Raw genomic sequence first — 26,929 nt, 5'->3', positions numbered from 1 at the left:
GTAAAGCACTCCTTAGTGCTGTGTTGTAATGGTGAGTAAGCTTGATTGCAAAAGCAGAGGCTGAGTAGCTCTTCAGGATTTTCTGAATGAAACTGATTTTAATGCCTACTACCTTAGACTCTGTGCTGTTGCAACGCTTTGTTGTAACAAACAGTGTCAAAGGCTCTACCAGCAGGGCTCCCACTTTCATCTTTCTTTCAGTAATAGCTACATTAAGGACTTAGAAGTAGGACTGTTGCGACTCTCTTGCTAACTGTGAAAAGAGCTCCCAGACTTTTATGTATCATGGAAAGCATTTTGACCCCAGAACTGGGATTGCTGGTTTCCCATTCATAAGCATCTCTGGGTCACTTACCTCTCATCTCACATGCCCAGTCTAGAAACAGTGTTGAAGCAGTTTGCTCCCTATCATGTAATTTAGGAGGAGAAGGAGGAGAGACACCACCCAGCTTACGATGGGCCTCTCTCAGGCACCCTTGGCCTCGAAGAGTCTCTACAGTAAAACAGCTGGTGGTCTAGGCAATAACATCAGCACAGCTTTGTCACCCTCAGTTGATCAATGGTGCTATGTCCCTGGCAGTACGCTTAACTCCCATAACAGAAATGGGCAGCTTGATTTGATTTCCTTAACGTGCTCCCAACTCTCTTAGCTATTCATAAGAAGTTGCTTTGTCAGGTTGCAAGCTGCTGTACCCAGCTGCAAGTTTCCAGGTCGCCTTTATGTTCTGAGCCTTTTTATCACTGAATGTTTCTCTGAAGCACTTGTGTGCAAAGGGAACATCAATTATACCAGACCAGAGACTGATAGCTTATATGAGACAAATCTGCGAGTCTGATGCCTCTGACTCACATCCTACCTTTGTTCACTATCAACCCTATTGCTATTTGGCTTTGCTTTTAATTTCTACCAGTCTTGCAATTGACTATAATTCAGCACTGAGCCAGAGAAGAGACTGAGCCACGACTAACAGTGTGAGTACTGTAGTACACTCCATGACAAGTATTTGTCAAAACCGAATAGGAAGAGGTCATAGGACTAAATCGGTTAATAATAAAGTAATAGCTGCAGAACCTAGTGCTGGGGAAGTTATGACAGTGGCAGTGTCTTGTGACAGAAGAGAAACCCCAAAGAGAACAGTGAGTGAGAGCGTGTTACCTTTCCTCACGTTTGTTAATATGTTTGTTGTGCCATTACTTTACTGACTTTAATGAGCTTTCCTATGAAGTGAGGTGCTGCTCAGGTGGCAAAATAGGGTCTTACAGAATAATCAAGGTACCAGGCAAACAGCAGGCAGCATTCAGTAACAATATTCCTGCTTCTAATCCTGAATGTAATTTCAGGCTACATTGGACAGTAAGCATAATACATTTTGCACAAATATTTAGTATGGAATAACTAGTGTAGTAGTATTGACATATCTGTCATCAGCTTGCAGCTGTTTCTATTCCCACAATGAACTCCTTAAGAGAGAATCTATACCTTCTGTATATTTCATTTACAGCAAAAGTAATTCAGAAATCATTTTGTCCCCGGCTGCTATGTAGAATGAGGGAAAACGGCATTTTCTAGGATTACTGACTTAAAAGCAGTCTCTCTAGAACTGATCCCACTTCTTTTGACCCCAGTGACAATGCTCCCTTCCTATTAAGGAGAACAAAACTTGGGCTTTTATCTCCTGCTGCTATTAAAAGGGACACTTGTTTGAATGGCAGAGGGGATGAGAGTCCTAAAGCACAGATCTGGTCCCACTTCCCTAGTAAAGGGTGATCTTGCGATAAAGTATGAGCCTGAATGATCATGGAAGCTGAACTACAGTCTCTGCTTCCCCACTGAAGCGTTCCTCTGCCACAAGTGTTCCTCCCTGCAAAGCAGCATGAACTGCCACTGCTCAGGAGGTGCCTGGCCCGGGCATTCACAGAGCAATCCTGGCAATGAAGCCCTTTTCACAAGCTCTAAAAAGAAGACATTGCTAAAAAAATACAACAACAAGAAGAACAAGAAACTTYTCTTTTCTTTTAAATATGTCTCTTATCTTCTACAGTGTGAGTGAAGCTACCTATCACTCAGTCAAAGTTTAGAGTAGTAAGACAGACTTAGCGAGGCGCTCTGGCCACAGTTTGAGAATAAAAGCAACCTAGGAAGAAAGAAAGTCATTTTATCTCAGATCTTAATGAGGACCTCTGCTGAAATCTTTTTTATGAATATTGCATTTGAAGTGTAATTTCTACAATGATGCCTTTTGGGAATTTAGCACAAATTTGAGATGGGATGGCATCAGTGGGTAAAGTCTTCACCAGGTATCATGTTCTATTTTGCGCACCACATTTCAAGAAACATTGGAGAGAGTCCAGAGAACAATGACCATGACTGTGGGCTTGGGAAGCATGACCTAAAGGCATGACTGAAAGAATTAGGACTGTATAATCTTGAGAAGAAAAGACTATGGTAATTAGCAGGATGTATGATAATAGTTTTCAAATATGTAAAAAAAAACTAAAAAGAAATGTAATCAATTGTTTTCTGTATTCACTGAATAAAAAATGAGAAAAAATCTCCTAATTTCCAGCAAAGAATATTTAGGTTGGAAAACTTTCTAACYATGGGAATAGATAACTAAGGATACTGTAATTGCGTGTGCGGTCAGACTTTGCAAGAGAGGTTGTGCAAACATCTGTAAAAGATGGTAAGGATCACTTGATCTTGCCTCGGTGCAGAAAGTGAGAACTGATGATCACCTGAGATCCCATGGAGCTTTCCACTTCTCTGACGCTATGGATTTTACGACAGAGACACTAGGCAGATATGGGAATTGTGCAAAACTCAGCACCATGAATAAAAAAAAGGATATTCAGTGATGTCTTAATAAAGACATAATATATTCACTAAACTAAACATTATAAGCAGTAGATTTTTTTAATAAGYAGATGTAATGCTGAATCTTATTAATAAACATTAAAGACTAAAAAAAAGATAGACTGAGAGCAGGTTTGTCTTTCCAAGGCCATGTGTTCAGGCCAGTTGTTTGCTCATGTATTATCCCCAGCAGCTATGTCTACAGTAAACTAACCATGCAGACTTCTTTTTCATAGGAAAAAGATAGAAAAAGGATAATAAGCCAAAGCCAAACCATTTGCTTTTTCTTAGATATTGGATAAATAGATATTCCTAAGGCTTTCCAGAGTCCTGGGAACTTGAGTTTCACACATAAGCCTTTCTGTGAAATTTATTGACATGTGTTAGAAAGTTAAGGGCAATGTGTGTGTGTGGTTCTTGTGAAAACGGGATGAAAGAACTAAGGAATTCCTTATGGGCTGCAGGTGTTAAAGAAAATGGTTAGATAAGGCAGGTGCTAGTAATTGCCTATATGCCTTTGCTAACTGCTGCTGCAAGGGTCGATGTTGGTTGTGAAAAAGATCAAAACCTGGCAAATAATTGCTTGTGCATGTCTCAAAGTTGTTGTTTCTTTGGAGGCATCTTTGAAAAATACTCTTTTCAGAAAGGTGATAGGAAAACCAGAGAATGATGTCTTGCTGCTGTTTGCTCCAGAGCTGGTGCAGAAGAGGAAGGTAGAAAAAAATGTTAGTGGCAGTGCAGGGAGAGCTGCACAGCACTCTAGTGTCTGCACTGGATATAGAGAATAGGATATAGGATATAGGGCAAAGACCATGCTCATTTTGACACCTGCAAACCACCACATGGTGTACTTCAAACTAAATACAAAATTCTACAGGTAACAAAGGGTGAATTCTTCAAAAAACCTTAAAAATCTCTCTTCTTTGGAAATACATTAGTAGAATAAGCTGGACAACTTATCTTTTAATATTTCACATCAGCTCAAGATGAAGACCTTAAATGCAATCACAAGAAAAAAAAATGACTTTGTTACTTTTTATTTTCTGACTGTTTCAGTAGCTGCTCTGTTTCCTCATAATATTATCATTGTTAGCCCATGAGATGCTCCTATCTTGGACATGGAGACAAGGAAGAACCAAAATAATAAACACTATGTAGCGGGTGGAGAAGACATTACCAAGTGCAAAGCAATGGTTGTGTATTGCACATTAGGGAGGGGGAAATCTAAGTATTTGTATATTATTTAATATCTCTCCTGTTTTGAGCAGTAGATGGTGGGAGGATGAGTGGAAAGAGATTGAAAGCTGAGGAGGACAGAAAGAAAATTCGAATGGTGGTAATATTGTGCTCACAAATCAACACTTTAAGCCTTTCCTACATTCACACTAACATCACTCTGTGCTGACTGAATACAGTCTCCTCTCATCTTTGGGCCTCCAACAGCCATGTCATAGCTCCTCATAGAAGTTTTAGACTGCCTGAGGTCTCCCAGAAGCCCTATTATTTTGCTAGCGCTGCTCTAGCCTTTCTTTGTTTTCCTGTGTCACTCCTTTCTGTCCCAGCTTTCTTATTCTGCTTGCAGACCTGCTAGCTTATCCTGCTAGGTGACTGTTAATCATTCAGGAGGGCTCCAGAGAGGACTGGTACGAGCAATTAAAATGAGATGACACACAAGTATCTGCACACCCTCCAAGCTACGACAGAAGACTACATTTGGCTGCACGACCACATTTCAGCAGGGAGACGTTACCTGGCTAGGGGGCCCTCAAAGCACACACAGGCAGTGCATGTAGGTCAGCCAAGGGCTGTGGGATGCTGTAAGAGCGCAAGGTCATCACATTTCACTCGTCACTTGTTCCAGGGTGAGGAGGCACCTAGGCTTACTAATAAGTATGGTAAGCCAGCAGTTTCCAAAGGAAGATGTACACTAAGATGACGAACTGTATGCAGATACAAAAATCACTTATGAAAGAATGTTAGTTCTAGTTCACTGATAAGAAACCTGAAGTTCATCCCCATCCCCACAAGAACAATTCCTATTTACTCCCTTAGAGAAACAAGGGTTCCACCACTTGATCTTATTATTCCTTTTCTCTAATACAGTCATGTTCATGTAACTAGAGAACAGAACCCAAAGCACACAGCTGAATGATCCTTTACCAGATGATAATTCTTTATAATTAATACAATCAAGAAATTGTGCAGGCAACTGACTGCCTAAAAATTATTTGCATGGAAGATTTTATGCATAACTTTCTGTAACAAAATCACAAAAATTAAAGTCTATTCACATAAAATTCATGAATGAATGTACGAAAAAAATATATTCATAATTATTTGCTGCTAGCAGCTTGCCCCTCTCAATATTCTGTCAAAATTAAGAAACCCAGGCTGACTGTATAAGCACATGTTTAATGATGGGAAAGAACTAGACAGTTTTCATCTCTAGCTGTTGTCCTCTCTTTTCGAGATGTGCTTCCCAACAAAGGGTTGTGAGGAATTCCTACAAGGTCTCAGCATTCCCTTGATGTTTTGTACTTGTCCAGTCTCAAAATCTTCAACAATTCATTGAGTATCTCTGCTCACTTGAAACAGTGTTAGTGACTGTTTTGTTTTGTTTTGTTTTGTTTTTTACTGCTTATTGAAATTGGTGCTTTCTTTAAAGGCTTCTTGCTCATTTAAATCTTTGCCTTGTACTTAAAAAGAGCAGTACATGCCTATGCGACAGGCATCAGTGTTTGGACTGTTTAGTCCCATATGTCTCCCTGTGGATCGCTGCAAATCATAATTCACAGACAAGACACTGTTAAAACCTGAGTGAATGGATGTTCTGAGAAACTCAAAATGGCAATTAGTGAATGACAGTATGATGCAATGTGTTCCTGTTGATTCAGGGTTGCAACTTCTAAAACAAATTGTTCTATTTCTGTGTGAAACAGCTTTTTTTTTTTTTGGGGGGGGGGTTAAATTATCCTCAAGAAGTTCTGGAAATTTTCTGAATATGACAAATTTTTGTGCCTGTATGACAGTAGCCTAAAGTCAGCTGAACAAACTGATGACCTTAAGACCCACTATCTCTTAAAAAGATTGTTTTCAGATACATATCACTAGATAAAATCTAAGTATAACTTCCAAGCAATCGCTAACCACAGAGAAGGAGATAGATAGAAAACAATGAGAATAACAACCCTATGGTATCGCATGTGTAGTGCATACCAGGGGCTGATGACTGCTCTACAGAGCACCCTTCTTCCTGGACTGCCTTCTTTTACTCCATGGCAGATGATGGTGTTTCTGTTTGCTAAGCACTGGCATTGCGTCTACCTGTGTGGACAAGTACAAACAGAATCGCTAAGCCAAGACAATTACATTAAAGGGTTTGAATCTGTGAGGTGCACAGCACCTTCTGAAAATGCCCAGCAATTTTTCAGGGTCGGAGAGATAAGATGGAAAAGCTACTATAAACACTACTAAGGAAAAAAAAAAAAAAAAGAACGATGAAGATAGGAGTGTAATTTCTCTTAGACTTTATGCTACACATTGTCTGAGTAGTAACTAGGAATTCTTCTGAGCCTTTATATCCTTTTTCTCTTGAAAAGGAGTATACAGCAATTAGTCCTAGTAAGAGCAGGTGTGAAATAACCCAGTGTCAATTACTGTCTACATAAATGAACAGAAGAATAAAGTTAAGAGAACCAGGGTTTTTCGAAGTTGGTACTTAATTAGTAATGCTCTTTCACTTGTGTTCAGACACACTAATAACTATAGATATTACTTAACCCAGAAATGTCAGGCTGGATTAGACATGCACAATAATACAGGTACTGATATGGAAAGTTGCTTAACACTGACTGCAAAGGAGAAGCAAAATGAGGTCAAGAAATAAAGCATTTGTGCTTTCATACAGGATGTGAATGTACTTTTTAGAGTCAGCTTAGACTGTCCTAAAGAGTATATAATGTTAAAAAGGGAGGATTTCTCCTCTACTTTTGTCACAACCTCTTCACAGCTCAGTTTCATGCAGAAGGTCTCTAGTACATGTGTTTGAAGATCTCTCCATGATGAGAACCACAGCACAGAAAGTTGGCATGGCTAAGAGAGGTGCTAGAAAAGTGCACTCTCATCTGAACTGAAACACTAATATATATGCACCTTATCAGTACTAATGATAGTATCGCAAGGACTCTGGCAAGTGTATCCACCAGATGTTAGCCTGTTCCTGTGGGCTGTGGACACCTTAATCTTCAAGTTGCTTGCACAAGGGATCCCTTGGCATCTCTCATGCTCAGAATCAGAGGTTTTGATTTCAACAGAATCTGATTCTGGTTTCAACAGAAACTTGACTTATTGGTGTTTGCCTGTGTCTACTGATATGCTCTATAGAGTGGAATATAACTGAGCATGATTGATCAGGAGCAGAGACAAATGTCAAAACAGAACATAAGTCATGTAAGTCACCTTACCTTAGAACAACTGACAACTGAAGAAAAGTACTAAAGCTGACAGGTAAGAGAAAAGTGGGAAGGGAGTGCAGCTCTTGCTTTACAAAGAGAGTAGATTGCACTTTATTTTATAACTAAAGGAGAATCATGGAAGAGGTAGATGAGGGAAGTATGGAAATTACTCTCAGCTGAAAGATACTAATGTTAAATTTGAACTGAGTGTAGTCTCGTTCATGTGATAGTATCAGACAACAAAGCAGTCACCCATTTTAGGAAAAGGGCACCTTTTCAGAGCATGAGGATCACCGAATTGACAGCAGCATTCTTAAAGCCAACCAATAAACTCTAATTTGATTTTCCTGTTTTTATTATTTGTCTCCATTCTTTTCCACTAAGATTATTGCTCACTCTAAACTACTCATTTAAAGCCACTGATCTACAGAACCCAAGTCATGCTGCCTCAGGTCAAAGTGCAAAGCAGCTCCTACCTTATTACTCCTTTAACCCCAAAATATGCTGCCTGTAGTCTTTGGGGGGAATTAGGTGATCACAGGCTAATTCCTCCCAAATTACCCCAGATTACATTGTCTATGAATAACCATCTAGATAGTATGCATATGTGATGCAGAGCCATGCTGTTAAATATATTAAGGAGTAAACAAACTTTATGTTTTATTTTGAACTAACATGGTGCACATTTTAAAATCTCCACGTGCTGGAAGAAAGAGTAAAACCTCTGTGGTTTACTCATAAATATTTATAGGATTATTCATTCCATTGTGTACTGAATAACCAAATGAATTCTGATGTAAACCAGCCCAGCTCCTGTATTTATATAGTCTATCTGACAGAATGCAATTACAAAATAGGTTTTTCTTTCTAAATTTCTGCTCCAGCTCCTTGAAGCACCTAGAATTTGAGCTTGGCAATACAGAACTGTTATTGCCCAGGGACTTGGTGTCTTACAGATTAGAAGTGCATATATTCTGCAAGGACAAAACGATATACTATATAATTTATACTCACGTGCATGTATTCTGCAAGGACAACTCAATATATTATATACTTACATTCCTATATTTTTGCTCCTAGCAGGAAATTCTACCACCATCTAAAGCAAAACCACAAAAACAATTTAACTCTACAGATTCAAGAAAGGAATACTACATTTGCTTTTAACTACCTTATTTTGTATTCAAAATGAAAAGGAAGATATATGTGGGTCCAGATGTAGGATGTGATTTTTGACATTACATATTCATAATTGGGGCAACTGGCAAAGTCTATTATTTCTGACAGGTGTAAGCATTCAGGTTGAACTCTAAACGCATCTTGTCTTTATGTATTCTGATTGTTCCATAGTATTCCACTTATTTCCTGTTGAAAGAGTTCTCTTTTATCAGAAAATCATAATCTGACCATAGACTGAAATGCTGATTTCAGCAACAAAGTGGAAACTAAAAAATAAGAGAGATGAAAGGAGTTGGAAAGTAAGTCTGTGCTGTACARATACACTTTCATTCTCATGAGTCTGTTTCCTCAAATGAAAGGAATTACAACAAAAAAAGGGTGTAATTCACCACAGAAATTTGCAAAACTTTTCAAGGCAAAGTCTTTGCATATGCTAAAGGCACAGATGATGTTCCATGCAAAGCATTACTTTTATCTTTATTGTTTTGAATATGTTGGATCATATGAATGGATGTGCTCCAACTGCTACTTCAAAGCTGCACAGATAATCCCACTTGCTTTGTTTGCATTTTTAATTTTGCTCAAGTAAAAGCAAAATCAAAGCTCATACTTCATTCTCTGAAAAACTTCTGTACAACATCCCTCAAAAATCCAGCTAGTCTGTAACAAGGGTAAGTAAGTTATGAAGCTCCTAACTCAGGCAGGATATTTCTATTTAGTGTGTGTGTGTTTGCCTTATTTTACATGGTAAAGTGCTTCAATTTCTCAGTGGATGGAAGTCATCAGTCTCTACCATGCTCAAAAATTCTTCCTCTACAGATCAGTGCGCCCCTAATCTGTGGAGCAGGTGCTGCTGTTGAAGGAGCGCACTTGTTTCTGATGCATGTGACTGTCATTGTCACTCAGGCTGTAATGCAGGTGTCAATAAAAGCAAGGTCAGACTCCCAGTCCCAAAACATTTTTGTCTCTTCTGGTCCCTGAGCCTGGGAAAATGGGACTGAGAGCAAATCCTTGATTTTTTTTTTTTATCACCTAGCTCTCAGGCTCTGTGGGTCTGCGTGGTGCCTGTAGCGTCTTGTCCAAAGAAGGAGAAACAACAGCAATGATAAAATTCCTTCACTGATAAAAAGTTCCCAGGTAACAGGCTGCAGCTAGGGAGTAGAGCAAGTCTGGTGCTTCTTTATATGACAGCTTTCTCCATGTCCTATTCTGTTGGAACTGATCTCTGTTCTACCTCTAAAGAAGATCCCCCAAAATACAGTTTCCATGTATACATCTACCAGTGAAAGTCTTCCCCTACACCCTGCTCCCCTCCCCCCCCCCAAAAAAAAGGTTGATAACGTTAACATGAAACAGTTGGTTTGGAAGGGTTTATCGATGAAGAGTGTTTCAACGTCATTTTTGCTTAAAGCACTTCAAATGCAAAAATAAATGCAAGCAAGGAGAGCTTTAAGTCAGTAAAGCCTCTTTCTAGACAACATTACTCCCTCAGATGGCTTGATATGTAGTGGCTAGTAGTTTGAAAAATTATATCCTGGTGTTACTCCTCTGGTCTTTCATGAAGCAGCTATTAGTAGAGGGGTCCTCTATTTGGAAGCAAGCTAGGCCTGTGTAGCAAATCTGTGGATTCATTCATTCCTGCCAAAAGAAGGAATACACTGCCTACCCCCTCAATAAAACCTTACAACGAAATGAATGTCCAGCAACACTCCATTTACTGTCATTAGCACCCTAGGTACAATAATGCTGCTAGGAAATAGGAGAAATTCCTGGTAACCACAAGATCTATGCAATCACCTCCTTTCTCATTGCTTTCTATATAAATTCTTTATCAATGATCACCTAGGGGCTTCTTCTTCACTCGGATCAGTTTTACAACTGTGTATTTCCATTTTTTTCACTGGAATTTATTTCTGGTTTACAGTGGTGTTAGTTTACAATATTATAATAAAAATGAATGACTCCCCAATGAAAAAGAGAGATCCCTAATGAGGTATTTTCAAGTGGTGCCCGTACACTGAAACTAACGAACGAAAGGAGCAAACGCCAGCGGCAGTAAAACGTTTTTAGCCCGGAGATATAAGAATCTGCCAAGGTAACATCATGAAAAAAAAAAGCAACTGGGAAATTTCAATGTTGTTTTTGCTTTTATCTACAGACCTCCTCTGGAGGTATGTTGTGACTCCTTAAGAGCCCTGCATTCTTCAGATGGTGAAAAAATCCCCAAATCAGTAAAACAGGAAGAACTTCTGAAAGGTTTAAAACCAAAAGCAAACACATGACACTTTCAACCACTCTGTCACAACAATAATTTGGACTCCCTCACATGTGTTTGATATAGGAGCTGAAGAGTGTTCTTGTATGAAATAATAAACTTACATAGTACCAACCAGCCACATTCCTGTGAAAGTGAGTATATTTTCCTCAAGAATTCCTGGAGGTGGAGTATGAATTCTTGCTAATGTTGAGCTGCACCTAACCTTGTAACTGGCCAATACAGCCTACCTGTACTAACGAAAACTGGACGTGCAAGTGAAGAAATTGTCTAGCTTAGGGAAGCAGGAAAAAAATCAAGATGGTCCCAAACCCTGAACAGTTTTTGTTATTGCATCAGGAACAAACACAGTGGAAATATCACATTCTTATTGACGAATCGCAAGGGTAAAACACAAGAAAAGAAACTTCATAACATTTTTGCTTTCATGGGCACCAGTGAATAAGATAGACCAAGGTACATTCCCCGGCTCCCCGTGGCAAATGCTGTGGCTGGTGCGGCTTGTGACCAGACAGCTAAATTCTCCTCTGTCTCCCTCTCTACACTGCCCAAACGGGGTGGATTCGTCCATCCTAGCCCACAGGCACAGTTCCTGCCTTGTGAAGTGCCAAGTAATGGTAGCCGAAATGGCCAAAACCATGCCAAGGTACGTGCTAACATTTTCATGCCATGGATCATTAGAGGATGGTGCTCAAACCCATTTTCTGACCCTGTTCAGTTTATTAGTCTAGAAAAAGCTATTGAAATTCTGCGATACACAGTATGTTGGACACATAAGGCTGTCCCATCTATAAGTAGGACAATTACAGAAAATAGAGCATTGAAGGGTAACAGTGAATTGCCCTTATTATTCCTTTCATATCCCACTTTAGCTGACTAAGGAAAAATGAGGAGATTGGAAGATCCTGAAGTCTTTTGTGCTTTTTCCTTGGCATTTAATTACTTGTACCATATTGTAGTTAGGCAGGACTGCTAGGGAGAATAACAATAATAATTATTATATTATATATTATATATAATAATAATTAAATATATTAATCATATAATATCATATACTATATTATATAATATATTTTAAATATAATAATAATTGTTGTTGTTGTTAGTATTCAACATAATAGTCATATAATAATACATTATAATATATCCATATAATATTATATGAATAGTGTAACTCCTATTAGAAAAATTTCCATGGTTAGAAAAATCAGACAAGCTGTCTGGTGCAACAAGATCTTCACAGCATTTATTTAGAACTTGCACAAGAAAATTAAATAGTTACAGTCAAAAAGAAGCTTGTGATAGGTAAATTTTTCAAGATAGTCATTAAATTTGCTAATCATATTACATCTATTAAGCTTTCCAATTGGAAGGGCACGTCCCAGCTTGTATATTGATAGATGATTGTATCTTGTTACTTGATACAAAGAGACCAAGTACTTTGTTCTAGGTCACCAAAAAAAGTTTGAGATAGAACAGGGAACTGATACTGAGTCATCTGAAGAGTGTATCAGTGTCCTAACCACCAAGCTATTTTTCCTTCTAGAAAATCTTCGGTAATTGAACGAAAAGAACACCTATGAGGAAGATGATTGAATTTGTAAGACAAGCCTACAGGTGATGGAGACGGTATTTCAAATACTCACTATGCAAGATCTCCCTCTTGAAAACTCTGAAAATTTGTGCTTTACTTCAGTAAGCGCTCAGGTTACATGGGTTCAGAATGTAGCCTTAGTTTTCTATATTGATCTTCATATTTTAACTGTTCATTGACTCCACATGCATATATGTAAATACATTATGCATTAAAAGTTAATAAACAAGACAAAAATAAATTAAACTAATCACAAATAAAAATGGAAATGGTAATGTTCTTTTAAGAGGCTGTTTAATTATCTAACGCTTTTACTGTCATTCACAATGATTATCACTTAATCTACATAGCAGGAATTTAYATAGAAGTTTATGGAAAGTTAAGTTAGAAGTGCTCCACATCACTGGGAATAATTTCTTGAAAAATCTTTACGCATGAGATAGATGTGAAACAGAGATCTAACAGCTGTGTTTTTCACAGCACCTGATTTATTAGATTATCATTTTTGTTCAGATTAACTTCATAATTTTTGTCCTTTCCACATGGGCAATTGTTCCAGCTGAAGTCTTCTGCACATGCTACAAGGGCCAGGAGAAATGAAATTTGCTGTTCAGGCTTCTACGTTAGGGTGATAGATCAGTTCTTGTTCTCTCAGAATAGTTACTGAGATCTGACAACAACTTACAAGCTGAAAGTGATTCATATCAGTCTCCTTTTCAAAATCACTAGCAGTCTTCACTGTCCAAATCATAATCAAACTACATCAAAGAAATCACTCAGGCATCAATTTCACTCAATCTCAATCTATTCTGAGTGTTCAGAGAACATGAGAATCCTTATATATACTCACACCCAGCCATAACCTCAAACACCATCCTCACCTGTGTTCTCCCAGACCTTGCCAGTTTTCTTTTCATGACATGAGACTCATTTCTTTATCTCTATAAAAGCTTATTAAAAGCTTAGACAAGCTTGACAACTACTGAGAAATGAATCCAAGTTAAAGGCAAATTCATCAGGAGTCCCTACTTAACATACTACTGTGATATAGTAAAGTAGTACTTTTTAGGCACTTGTTAACCTGTGTTACTGTGCTCATATACCAACTATTTATTATTCTCTCATTATACTTGCAGTGTCATTCAACTCCGAAGGCTTCTACCTTTGTGAATGAGCCTTGTGGATTGTAATCTCCTCCTGCCTTCCTCCCCACACAGCTACACACATGCCGAATTTGTGAATGAAGAGTGTTGTGGCAGCCGTCCCTTTGATAGATGATGAAGCAGCAAAAGCCCAGCTTTGGCACTGCTACTGCCACTCAGTTCTTTTTGCTATACTCTGTTTCAGACAATTTTGCACAAACTGGGCTGTTTATATGCTCAGCACCTTTCGAGGGAGAGCTTATCTGACATAAGCAAACGTTAGTAGCGGAGAATGCAACAGCCCCTTATGAGTCCATGGTGCCCTGTGTCCAACCTGCCTAGGGCAGCAGGTGCCTGGGAAATACGCCCCACACTGCAACTCTCATGTGCTGCTCTAATTCCATGCCCCACTTTGTGGACATATAAAACAAATAGTTAAATAAAGTTTTACAACAGTTTCTGCAATATGAGACAGTGAACAAAGGACACAGACATATTACTGAATTGGGCCAGAAGCATTAACTACAAAAGCTCACAGAGCCAGCATCTACAGAACACAGGCCTTTTAACATCTATTCTGGATTGTAATCTTCCTCAATCAAAAAACATTTTTCCAGAAAACCTTGTCTGTCTTTCTGTGAGTTGTTCTGAGAGGAGTGTATATGCATATAGACTTTCTTCCTCAGTGAAAACAAAACCGTTTCATCAAAGCTTGAGGTGCCGGAGCTGCTTCACTGCTTGTTTAGTGAAATCCCTGCTCTATGTTCTCATATTTCCCTAGGATAAAATACAGAGTGTTGCAAATCATCTCGGACGTTAGTCAAGAGAAAAAAAAGAATTCCTTCTGCAGTCAGGTCACACTCAGGCGACAAATTTTAATGGAAGAGCTAGGCTGTGAATTTGGTACATGATTAAAAGAAAAATGTCCTGGCAGTGGAAGCTCACACAGAGACAGGCTTTAATCAGTGGATATTTTCCCCCACATAAGAAAGTCTGGTCACGTGGTTATCAACTACAGTATGCAGAAGGAATCACTCTGATGAGTATTAGTGAGCACGAATCTATTGCTGTTAGGATCAACAAGGCTGTAGCATGAGGCTTGCCTATGATTTGCCTGCACTGTTTACACTAATGTGCAGACTCAGGTTCAGGAATCGGCCCAGCTCAGTAAAATACCTTTTCATTATTTAAAAGCCTGTCTACATGTAAAAATCAATCACAGCTGAGTTTTCTGGATAAAAAATAATCAAACCTGTTTTTCTGTTTTTTAATCAGCTGAGCCATAGCTGTCAATCACCACATGAACACTCTTAGCCCAGAGCAGGAGCTCCATTTCCTTGCATGGCTTATCAACTTTGCAAAGGGAGCAATCCTACTAGAACGTACTGCTGGGACAAAGCAGAGCTGTTTGCACYGAGCCGCAGCTTGGCAGGAAGGTAGGAATTTGATTCCACCTTCCAAAGAAACTATCATTCACTGACTGCCACAGAAGTTCCTGAAAATTTTGGTGCTGTCTTGAGAGACAGGAAGACAAATTTTCTTTGGAGCGCTATGTCCTGGTTTAGACAGAAATTTCCAGGATATCTGGCTTCTTGGTAGCCCATCAAGCAGGTAGCAGAGCTTCAGTCAATCTAGTCAAGAGAATCGATAAAAGTCTAAAGAAAATACTGCCTCAGTTTATCTAAATGAAAAAAATTGGATTCCCACTTCCCCTAAAAAATATTTAAATTGCTAATCTTTGTTCCAGTGCAGAACAATACTTTCCCATATAATTTCAAAATTCCTGGTGTAATATAAATTCAGCATTCTGCTCCTGTCTAAAGAAAGCTTATAGGAATACAAGTTTTCTTTAAGATGTTTTTACCTCTTCCACTGCATCTCCTGCTTAACTGCAGGAGACGCTACCTCATATCCAAACAAGCAGACCACCATGCTTACTGTTTATTTGGCCACTGCTGTTCCCAGTTCAGTGTCTTAACTTCAAACTCCTTGGATATGGATCTGAATTAAAATACCTGACTGAGAATTACAGTGACTAAGATGCAGATACATAGTCCATTATGTTGATTCTGCTATGAGGGAGGCAACTTAAGGCAAAAGTTGAAGGAAAAAAGGTTGATATTTTCCAAATATTCCATTTATCTCCAATGTTTCTGTGCCATTTTTAATGAAATATTTATGAACTTTAAAAAATAAAATTAGCAATGGACTTATTTTTACTGTAAATATTTTTCCTATAAATGAAAATATTCCATAACACTTGCAACACAATTTCATTGAAATTTGTGTTTAAAATTTTGGAAGAAGCCATAATAATTTTCATGTAAAATGGAAAACAGATCCATATTAAGTATTGCAAAATGTCTAGAACAATTTAGTTCTCATATTGATTAGCTGACAAGGTGATGGCACTGCTATATTGCTAGTACTTAAATTGTTGTCCCCTATCCCCTCACCTTTAGCCAGGTCTGCTGTAGAAGTCACCTAACTCTTTTTCACAAATTCATGTCATAACAGTTATTGAACAAAGGAGGATGCAAATAACAACATGTATCAGTGGTTTCAGTGCTCTTAAATGAGATACTTGAAAAAGCAAAACCATCCAGGGAAGGGCAACCTAGGTGGAAAAAGTGCAGAATTTTCTTGATTCTGTTTCATGCAGTTGCTTTGTTCACCCAGACTGGTAATTAGACAAATATACTTACATTTCCTTCTACCTATGTACTACTATGCGTTATGGGACCTAACCAATTATAATACCAAAGGACAAGGTCATTTCTAGCATGGAGGTACAGATACAGTCTCTTTCTCACTAATTTTGCTTTTGGGGAGATTTTGTTTTTAAACACTGAAGGCTTAATACCTGGCATAGGTGAAATGGGCTGATCTAATTCTACAAACGTTGGAGGAATTGCACAAGGTGCAGAGTCCAATCAAAATACAGTGAGACAAGTATTATATATCTCCAGGGGTAACTTCAAAAGCTGCAGGTTGGCACATGTCATCTTATCTGCAGTCTGTCCCAGAGACCTATAGCTCTTCTGCAAAACTGCTCAGGCTGAAAAAGGTTTTGTGATTTTTTAATAATCTGCTGCACACTCTAGACTTACTAATGAATCTTTGAGAAACCAACAGCCCACCTGAACCAACTATTTACATGGCTAAAAGACAGTGAACTCACTACCTTTTCTGGCTACTATTATTAGATATAGGCATTTCTTTTGTACACTCTTCTGGAATAATGTTGAATTTCAGCTGTGCAGACACTGTGAAGTTGCTTTTCTATGGTACCTATACAATTTTATCACCAAAAAGTGACATGGTGACTGTTTCCTGGACACTGAAGGTGACAAAAGTTGCAAGCAAAAATTCAAGAAGAGTTGTAATACCTTTAGGACTAGTATATTTTACGCATGTATCATTCTTGCAGCCCTTAACATTAAATTACCTCATGTTTTGCTATCGCATGCTATGTTGATTGGCTCTCTTTATCAATCACAAGTCACTTGGGGAAAAGGAAAGAGACCTAGGAAGCTGGCTGAGCACTGGTGTCAGCCCCTACAGGGATTTTCTTTGGAGAGCAGTGTACATGATGTGCTTCCTAGCGTGCTTTTCTGTCCAATTATAAAAATAACAGGGCCATAATTAATGGGAAAAAAAGAGGCTGCTGCAGTGCCCTGGAGGAACCACATTATATATTGATATCATTAGCCTTTTTGTTACATCTAAATGAATAAGAACTGAACTGCAGCTCTGGCTGCCTAAAGGGAGGTGCAAAAACTGCTTTACAGCCTTTTTCAGAACAGCTCCTGGAGCTTTTAAAATGGCATAGAGAAGGCTTCTTAACATTGGGAACACATGGAGAGCCATCCAAATTAGTCTAAAAAGATTCAAACTTATGGCTCAGTAGTAAAAGCTTGGTCAATGATCTGAACTTCACTAAGTCACTTTGGCACTGCCCTAATAACATTTACTTTCTTGCTCTTAATCTCTCAATAGTCACAATGCTTCTCTTGATTAATTATTTACGCAAGACTCATAGCCTCCATTTTAATGTCTGTTATGCTAAACATGGTTGCTAATTAAATTCTATTTTTCTCTGATGAGAAAAAAGCATTTAACTCTACCAAATGTCATAATTCATTTTAGTATTAAATACTCAACATTTGGCAGATTCTTTGAAAACAGCAGGGCAGAAATAATTCACAAAGTGAGGCAACTGCATGGGGTTAGTATGAGGCCCTGACTGGTAATAGATTTCCAGAAATAATGTAATCAGATCACACTGTTTATCATTTTCTTATGGAAGTGATGCTGTACGTTCTGGGAAGAAGAACATACATTTAGGGCATCAGAGAATTGTGGGGAAAAAAGAAAAGGAATTAATTCCACAAAAGGAAGTAAAAGAAAGCAACTGTCTTTATGGAAGGGATGATTGCTTTACTATGAATTGTCATAATAATAATGAAATTTCAAAATATTTGAAATCATCCTATTTGGTTAATTAAAACAGGGAAAATCTGCATGYGTAAGGATTGCATGTCTAGGAATATTAAAGGTCAGATCTTTTGAGCGAGTAAGTACTAATTTTACAGAAAACAATGTAAGTGCTAGAAATATCTTTTTTTTTTTTTTTAGCATAACATACAAAGGTTGCAGTGGGAGACATGTCACCAAACACTTATACACTGTATTGAAAGCTGTTTTAGGAGACTATTGCATATTGGGAAAGTCCATGAAAAAAAGCGTATAATATTTACAAATTCAGGAATTGAAGCATGCATTGAGAACACAAACTTTCAGGACAGGTATTTTAATGGCAACATTTTCTCTTACTGCCTAATCCAAATCCTGGAAGACAGTGATCAGTTCTATGTGGTTTTGTCACCTCTTTTACACAGTACCATAGTTAAATATACCCAGATATGGATTCATCAGCCTCCCACTACCATACAGTGATGCAAGCTGTCTCAGCGCTGTCATGCTCCTGTACCCACACAGGATGCATCCCTGTGTCAGACTGAACTTGGGCTCCAGCTCTCTGCCCTCAGCAAGACATACTGACTAAAGACCATCTTCTTTGTCTTCAGACTGTTTAATGATTTTGGCCCCAAAGGTCTCTAGAGCACCAGAGAAACTGTTTCAGACTAAAACTGTGGTCAGCAGCCCTGCTACTTTTGACACTATCTTCACTTCAGCAATTGAGCTTGTTCACACAGGAGACAGACCTTTCTTAGGTGCCTGAATGAGGCCAAATATAAATAAAATGAATTCCCACAGTAAATAAAGAACATTACAAGCCTCACAGATTCATACCGAAAGTTCAAGGTGTTTTCAGCATTGCTTTCTGCCTATACATCATTTTCAAAACAACATTCAGAAATGGCACAGAAACAACAATCCTTATCCTACAAAGCCTACAAATTCCACATACAGCTCTCCTTCCAGGGAGAGGATGGCTGAACAAATGACATATGACAGATGTGTGTTGCTTAATGCACAGCTGGAGATACTCACACATTCTAGGGATGAGGATGGTAGAAGAGTTTTAGAGAACAGAATGCCCTTGAATTAATATCCATCATCATTTCTAGTTTCATCATTTGTAAAATTAGCTAACCACAAAAAGGGATATTAACAAGAATAAGAATTCATGAGATCAGTTCAATAGTGATTACCTGATACTGCGTATTGTCATAAAACGCCACAGGAGCCACTAGTTGTCATGGGAAAACATACCTTTCTGTACCCAGTTAAAAAGGTAGGCAATTAGTTTCTCTGGCAGAGATTTAAAAAATATAATTTTGGTATGAATCAGTGACTTCTACACCCTTCTAGCTAAATAGGCCATCTAACAATTTCTTGCCAGCTCCTGCCAAGACTCACTCAGAGAAACAAATTGCAGCTGGACGTTTGTCCGCTATGGCTGAATCAATATGCAGAAATCCCACATGCCTGGGAACGGGCCAGGCACTGGGATGCAGTCACCCATGCAGGGACACGGGCACGAAACTGGACTGTTCCAGCTAGTGTCCCCCCCGCCACCCAACAGCTCCCAGGCAGAGTTTCAGCTGTCAGAACAATCCAGGGATTACTCCCATTAAGTGGCTTGAACACAGGCACCCTATTTTGGAGGCTACGATCATTAGCATAGATGTGAGCTGTTCTCAGCCAGTTGGCCATAGCACTCAATTTYCTGGGTGCACTTAATTTACTTGTATAGATTTAGTCTGCCTGTCTTTCAGGAGAATCTTTCAACTCACAGTGACCACAGCATCTGACTCTTCTTTTGGCTGTCAGGAGTGCTTTTTATTATACTTGTGAAACTGCAACTTCATTGTATACAATATTTTATAGAAAGTGTGATATATTTTTCTGGCTATGTTTTGTGCTAGATAGTGTTAGTGACAGGTTATAATATGCTGATTAGTCCCTGGATTTACCTTAGGCAGGTATGTTCATTGCTTTTAATCTCCACTATGGAAAATATTCAGTGCTCTTTAGTTCCCTATATCACATCTTTGCCTGGTTTTACTCTAGTGCAGTGAGAACAAGGTAACTCTAGGTTTTTCTGCTAGTGTTCCCCATCTGTAGGATTGGCCCTCACCTAGAAGCTGTATGAACTGACACTATGAGAGACACTGTATGGATCTCTGCTAAGGAAACATGTGCTTTCCTTCAGAGTATCCTGTATTTGGTCCGCACCAATACGCCAAACAGCCTGAAAGCTTTGAATGCTTTAGGTGTTTTTCTCTTTCCCACTCTCCCCCCCCCCCTTTTTTTTCTTTTTTTTTTTCTGGTATCATTTTGTTTTATTTTAACAGAGCTGTATGTAGATTTTAGGTATGGCTGCGCTATAGAGTGACGAGACCCTGGTGGGAAGTTAACCTCACATTGTGCAATGCGCTGTTGCRAGGATAGTAGCTCCCGTCCCCAGAAGCAGTCTAGTTGTGTCAGTGTGTCACTCTGCCAAAATTAATCAGTTTGGTTTTTCAGCATTGATGAAGTTATACTGCTTCTAATTCCTGAGCTATCTCAGTGAGCCTTAGTTTGGGGATCGCTGCTTCAATGCAGCTTTGGGCAAACTTACTACAATATTAGGCTCAGGGTCTAATCCAAAGCTCAGTCTATTAAAGCCATTGCCCACCTTTCATTTAACATTCTCAGTATGCATTATCCATTTTCACATGACAAAAAAGGTTGTATGAAGGGCATCTCTCAAAGTTGCTAAGCTGTCATCAATTTGACTGCAATATCCATTTCTTCTCTGAAAATTCAGGTTTTAGCAAAGATGACATATCTTGCATTTTAAAATTAAAGGTGCTGTGTAGAAGGATTTATTCATCAAAAGAATATGTACTGTGCAACTACACATCAAATAAAAGTATATTTAAAACACACAGTTTAAATATATTTCTTTTTACTATTATTTGCATACCACTCATATTTCTCTGAGTTTTCTCCAGTTTACAGAAATACTTAACAGCTTCAACTCCCATTCACTTCAATAGCCTCCTCAGAATCAGGACCGAATACACAGTTAGTGTTTCACTTGTAAAAGATACTTTTCTTGGAGACGACTATAGTGCAAATTCAGAAAGAGCCTTAGTGCGTTAGAACTAATGAAGTGACTCTCTAGACTATTCCCTGAAGCAGGATCTAATGCAATCACAGCTGCAGCATTCTGCACATATAAAATTTTTTATACCTGTTAAAAAAATAAAATAAATAAAATAGAAGTCACCTTTCAAAACAGAGATCTGCTGCTAGTGAATTATATACCTGGGCAGGTATATTTACTCCTGGAGGGATTTCTTCTTACAGAGAGGCTCTAACTCCCTATCAAATGAAAGTGTTCACCTTCCTAGTCATTTGGACAAGAATTAGCATGATAAAATGATTTGTTATGCCAATAAAGTTTTTGTTACACTGCAAAATGTTTTGTTACGCTACTATTGCTACATAAAAATGTTATGAAAATTAAGGAGGTTGTAAGCTCCAGAAAGGAATAGTCTACTTTTAAGACTTCCTACTAGGAAAAATCAAAAAAGAAAGATCTTCCGATTTACATGGCCAGTCATTCAGCAATTTTTCAGTATTGTAAAAAGACAGCTTAAATGACCTTTTAACTAACAACTGAAATTGGTATCCCAATTAGGAAAGCAGTTATGCATCTGAAATGAATGGAAACTTACCCAGGTCAACACTAGTCAGAAAAGGGGAAGAAACTGCAACAAGTCTGATAAGCTAAATGCTGACTTCTGTCCTGCATGACAGTAAATCAAGCAAGCCCAAATTACAAATGGAAACTGCAGAACAGTTTCATGGTGTGCTGATCATAACACACCATGTATTGGCATGTCTTGGGATAGCAAGATAATAAGATGGGAGGAAAAGCTTACTTTGCATATGGGATTTTAATTTCAATATTGTGTATATCAGTCAAAAGCAAGTTCTGAAACTGGCAATGGTTAATTCGCAGTCAAGCCTTATGAGTTTCTGGAACATTTTGAACTTACAATGAATTGTATCCAGAATTTATTCATGAATGCTCCAAACAATCATTCACTCTACAAGAAAGGGAAAATCTGTGACATCTTATGCTTTACATAGCATCATATAAACTATTACACCATTTTTGTATTTTCCTATATTCATATTATGTTTGTATTTTTTTTCCTCCTATTATGATAATATTACTGTTTGTTCTAGTAATTTGGTAAATTTTGATCAGAACTTTACTACATAAACAAAGAACAAAATAGCTCCTGATTTCCTCAGCTGGCTGTCTTCCCACAGAGCTCTGAATCAGTTTTTAAACACAAAATTTCTATAAAAATTTCTGACTTACAGAATACATTTCTTTTCTTATAGAAGTGAGGGAAGTATTGGAAAAAGTTATTGTTTTCTGCTTGTAAATCAACCATACTTTGGTTTCCTTTGCATAGGCTCACTGAAACAAAACGAATGGTACTAATTGTGAAGGGAATTTGCTGCAGATGCAAGCTTGCTCCTCTTGGGAGAGGAGACTTTGTTTGAGTATTAGGCCCTCACATGAGTAAGGAAGGTGCATTCAATTAAGCTGTGCTCATGCTGTGTACAAAATTCTTCTTTAAGGCCTGATTTCATAGTAGTTTTAACATGGATATTGACATATGCAGGCCTGGGCCCCTAGAGAAGTAATTTTGTCTTCACTGAAAAAGGTCCTCATTCAAAGTCTTTCTTTCCCGATTGACCAAGAGTCTTTTGAACAAATGCACTAATTCAGACCTAGACTTACAAGGGAAAGTTCACTAACCGCTACTGTGAGATAAAGGTTATACTCAAATTCCAATTAAAAGCAGTGGTAAGGAAAAAGCACTCAGCTTCTTACAGGAGGCATTTGGTAATGCAGAGAACTTATCTTGAACTTTTATTCTACTTTATTCTAGACAGTTGGACAGGTTGATAGGTGTAATCATGTTCACTCATGTTTTTTTTCATTCAACATAGAAATGTCAGTATTTTGACCAAAAATGTAAAAATTAAAATTTGAAAATAATTTTAAACTAACAAGTGAGACCTATCCTCCAGTTCCCTTTTACTTTGCTATTGGCAGTATTGACAGGCCAGTTAGCAAAACAGCTTGGAGTACTGAATAGATCCAGAATATCCAACCTTTCCAGCTGCTGAGACCCCGTAGCTCATGTGACTAACAGGTGGGGACTACGGACTGCAGCTCTTCTCCCACGATCTGACAAGCGCTGGTAAACATGGCTAGGACCACGAACCATGACCATTTGTGTTCTCAGAAAAGGTCCAGATTTCTAGGATGGAGCACACCTATCTGCATCCACTTGGGGTGCGCCAGTCGCTATGTATCACACACGGCTATGCAGGGAAGGAAACCAAAATAGAGCTACTGCTCCTAAAAGAACATACGGAGCCAAATCTAAACAACCCTTTGAGCACAAGGAGGAGAAGCCATCAGGTTTGAGGAAAGACTCTGGCCAAGACTGTGCTGCTGCTCCCAAAGCAACTCATCCAGCCTCTGGCGCTTCCCTACCTCACCCGTAGGCATGCCAATGGCCAGCAGCTGCAGAGCCATGCATTAGACAGCAGACTTTTTATAATGACTTGTAATGCTTGCAATTTAAACCAATACAGTAACTATAAAAATTCACTAAAGTAGAATATTCTGATGCCCCAGAATCCCAGGAAAGAAGAGATAACACTGTTAAATATAAATGAGTATTCTAATTCCTATTATTTCCCTGACCTTTTTCAAGTGTTACATTCATATCTCACTTTAGGAAGCAACTTAGCTGGGTATCATGTAAAATGGATTTATATTCAGGGTTGAATAAATAATATTGCAATTAATATTGCAAATACCGCTCCCTAATTCAAAATACAATACAATTCAAAATTGGTGCTGCTACCAATCAACTATTTAAACCATCCTGTTATGAAAGAGAAACACAATAGCAGAAGACTGAGCATAACCCGAACTCGGAACTTACAGAGAGCAATATTTGGATAGCGCTGTGAATGACCTCTAGGTACTGGAAATCAATTATGCAGCCTGTCACAGAGACGTAGGAGTAATCATCTAGGATGCCAGGAGCAGAAGGACGCACCACCCTTCGTATGCAGCCAGGCCCATGCTCCCGCCACCAAGACCGGTGCATTGAGATGTTAAAGGTCATGAGATCAGTTTCCTAGGAGACAGGGAGAGAACAAGGATGAATTCCTCTAACTCTGCATCCTGTAAGGTTAAAAAAGGGACATAAAAGATAGTTTCAATTATTAAAAGGAAAACAAGCTAAATAACTCTCCCCCCCCCCCCAGTATTTTTAGTGTGAAATGGACCATTAAAAAGGAGAGAAGAAATTGCAAACATTTATCATTTATTCTGCAACTGTGCACAGGAGCTTCTCTCAGGTAGAAGGTTCATCCTACTAGGTACTGTACAAAAGTATAGCCTATGCCCCTATGGACTTCTAGCCTGAAAAGCAATTTCATTGTTACTTGATTAAAACATGACTACAGGATTAATTTTTTGAATAGACAACAGAGACAGTTTTATCCCATGATACTGGAGACAATCTGAAACAAACTCTCACAATATTTATTCAAGGCAATAACTATAGTGGAATAATCTATTATTACAACCAGGGCCACGGTCAGGCAGACTGTTGCAGCTGMTGATGATTCAAATTGAAGGTTGTCTGCCTCCACGCTCTGTGCTCTGCTTTCTTCTCTCCCCCCTGCCTCTCATCAAGGTTATCATCTTCTCAGTTTAGCTAAAAAATCCACTTCTGTGAACTGATCTGGGTTAAAAATATAAGCAATAACTTCTTCACTCAGATCAGCTTCAGCCTCAGCCACAGCTTGTCTGATCAGGCCTGAAACCTTTCATAATGTTACATACTGTAACTCACGCAGTATAATGCGCATTTCAATTAACTCACTTCTACTTTTAGCAATGAAAATGGCAAACATATTAAATATTTTCTAACAGCTTACCTGCAAAGTCCAAAATTCACCTGGATTAACAATAGATTTATGTGTTTAGGTCCTGCTGCAGTAAAATGCACTGAAGTTGAATGAAGGCCATTTTAATGCCAAAATAACCTGCTCACTGGATATTAATGTAAGATTAGTTAAATGAATACTTTTAATAACTAATTCTGATTTAGTTTTCCAAGTTTCCCCATGTCAAACAAACTCGGAGGTAGTTCTAATCATATGCATAAAATTGTTTGCCCTATGACCACAAAATATCCGTTTTGCATACATGCCAATTTTATGTGTTGCAAGTGTTGTGATACTGCACTGTGACACTTTTTGCATCCCACCCTGAAAAATCTTTCCTGTAAGTTCATCTGTGGAAGTTTACTTTCATACTGACCAACAATAAATTCAGTGTAAGTAAGGTTTAACCTATTTTCCAATGTAAGAAGTCTTTTTGTTGCTTTCTTCTGTTAACTTTGTTCTGTCCACACCTGAAAAATTACAGCTGAATTGCATCTTGCTAATTTTTATTACTGATAGTAAAGAGTAAGAATTCTGCTCTTGTTGATTTGCTTTTTTGCTCCCCGCAATTTCTTCACCCTTAAAATATAAGCTTATTGGATCATTATTTAAAGTTGATGAGGCATTGTCATTTGACATTGTATGTCATTCCTTAATATTGGATTAGAAAATTTTCAGATGCAGTGTGAAAATGACTTATGAAATTAGAACTTGAGAGACAATTCAATTTAATTAAAATGTAATTATAAATAAAAAGCATAGGAAATATCCAAAGCTTTCTCCGTATAGCAATGCCAGTGGTCTCAAGTGCTTTTAACAATTGTCAGCAGTAAGAAAATGTCATTTGTCAAGCAGCGCACACACACGCTCACTTGTATCTATTTCAGAAAGCAGAAGTTGAGTAGGTATATGAATCTACTATGTGGCTTGTGTCTATACCAAATGTTGCAGACTAATACTTTTGTCTTCACAACTGTGGGAATAAAATAGTGATGTCTATAAGTTTATAGAAGTTCCTCTGAGTTTGCTGACCATTATCAGAGTTTGTTTACTAAGAAACTGCTGAAAATGAGATGTCCATGGATTTTTTCATATTTTATATGCCAATGATGCAGTGAGAGAAGAAACAGCAATATAGGTGGGTTTTTTTTTGTCTGATTCAACAACAAAAGAGATGTCATCACAACACTTGTTATTTTTTTATTATTATTCAGGAATGATGGACAAAGGCTGCGAGAAGAGCTTTTCATAATTACTTTTCGCAGTGTGTATTGTAGCCCGAGTCCTCAAAGCAAGTAAAAGAGGATAATGACGGCCCAGCAAAGATCAGTTTTCTAAATGCAAACAGAACCACCTGGCACATTAGCTTGACCTCTAAAATACCATTTCACAAAATGGCAATGGTAAGCTGTTTGAGCTGATAAATGTTAAGCTGTCAATCAATAAATGAAAGACTGAAAAAATCAATCATGCAGCCAAAGCATGCTCCTCTCTAATTTCTTGGAGATTCTTAATCCATAAAGTGAGGCAGATGAGCCAGGCTTTAAAAAAATTAACCTATATCTTTACTGCCATTTACAGAAATATATAAAATTCAAAAACTGATTGCTTGGATGTATAAGTATCAGTGTAATTCTTAGAGTGTTTCAGCAGAGAGATGTTTGGAAACCCTGTGTATGGGTGGAAAAGCTGCTGCCCAGGTGGCTTGCTCTTAATCTCATGTTTAATAAAAGTTAAAGAGTTCTTTCAGAAACTATAGGCAGGTGCTTGAAATCTTTCAATAGATAATACATACTATTTTCCAATGTTGCAAGCAATCATTAAGCAAATACCTGTAAAATGCTTAATCTTCAGCAGCTGATGTAATAAAAATGCTTTTTTCTTGTAGAAGAATGCTGCTGTTTTGTAGTGAGT

General features: G+C 38.2%; 1 protein-coding gene across 1 annotated transcript in view; it reads right to left on the bottom strand.

The window, feature by feature from the left end:
* The window catches only part of NKAIN3 (sodium/potassium transporting ATPase interacting 3), a 339,777-nt gene that overhangs the window by 34,298 nt on the left and 278,550 nt on the right, over window positions 1–26,929 (bottom strand). The window contains exon 4 of the mRNA XM_026054704.1: window positions 24,001–24,198. Within this exon, the coding sequence (XP_025910489.1) occupies window positions 24,001–24,198 (198 nt within the window). The remainder of the gene's footprint in view (window positions 1–24,000; window positions 24,199–26,929) is intronic.

This window comes from Apteryx rowi, unplaced genomic scaffold (genome assembly GCF_003343035.1).
Source record: "Apteryx rowi isolate R43461 unplaced genomic scaffold, aptRow1 scaffold_96, whole genome shotgun sequence".
NCBI classification, from domain to species: domain Eukaryota; kingdom Metazoa; phylum Chordata; class Aves; order Apterygiformes; family Apterygidae; genus Apteryx; species Apteryx rowi.
The sequence above is the reverse complement of the archived record's forward strand: the minus strand, read 5'-3'. Positions and strand labels throughout refer to the sequence as shown.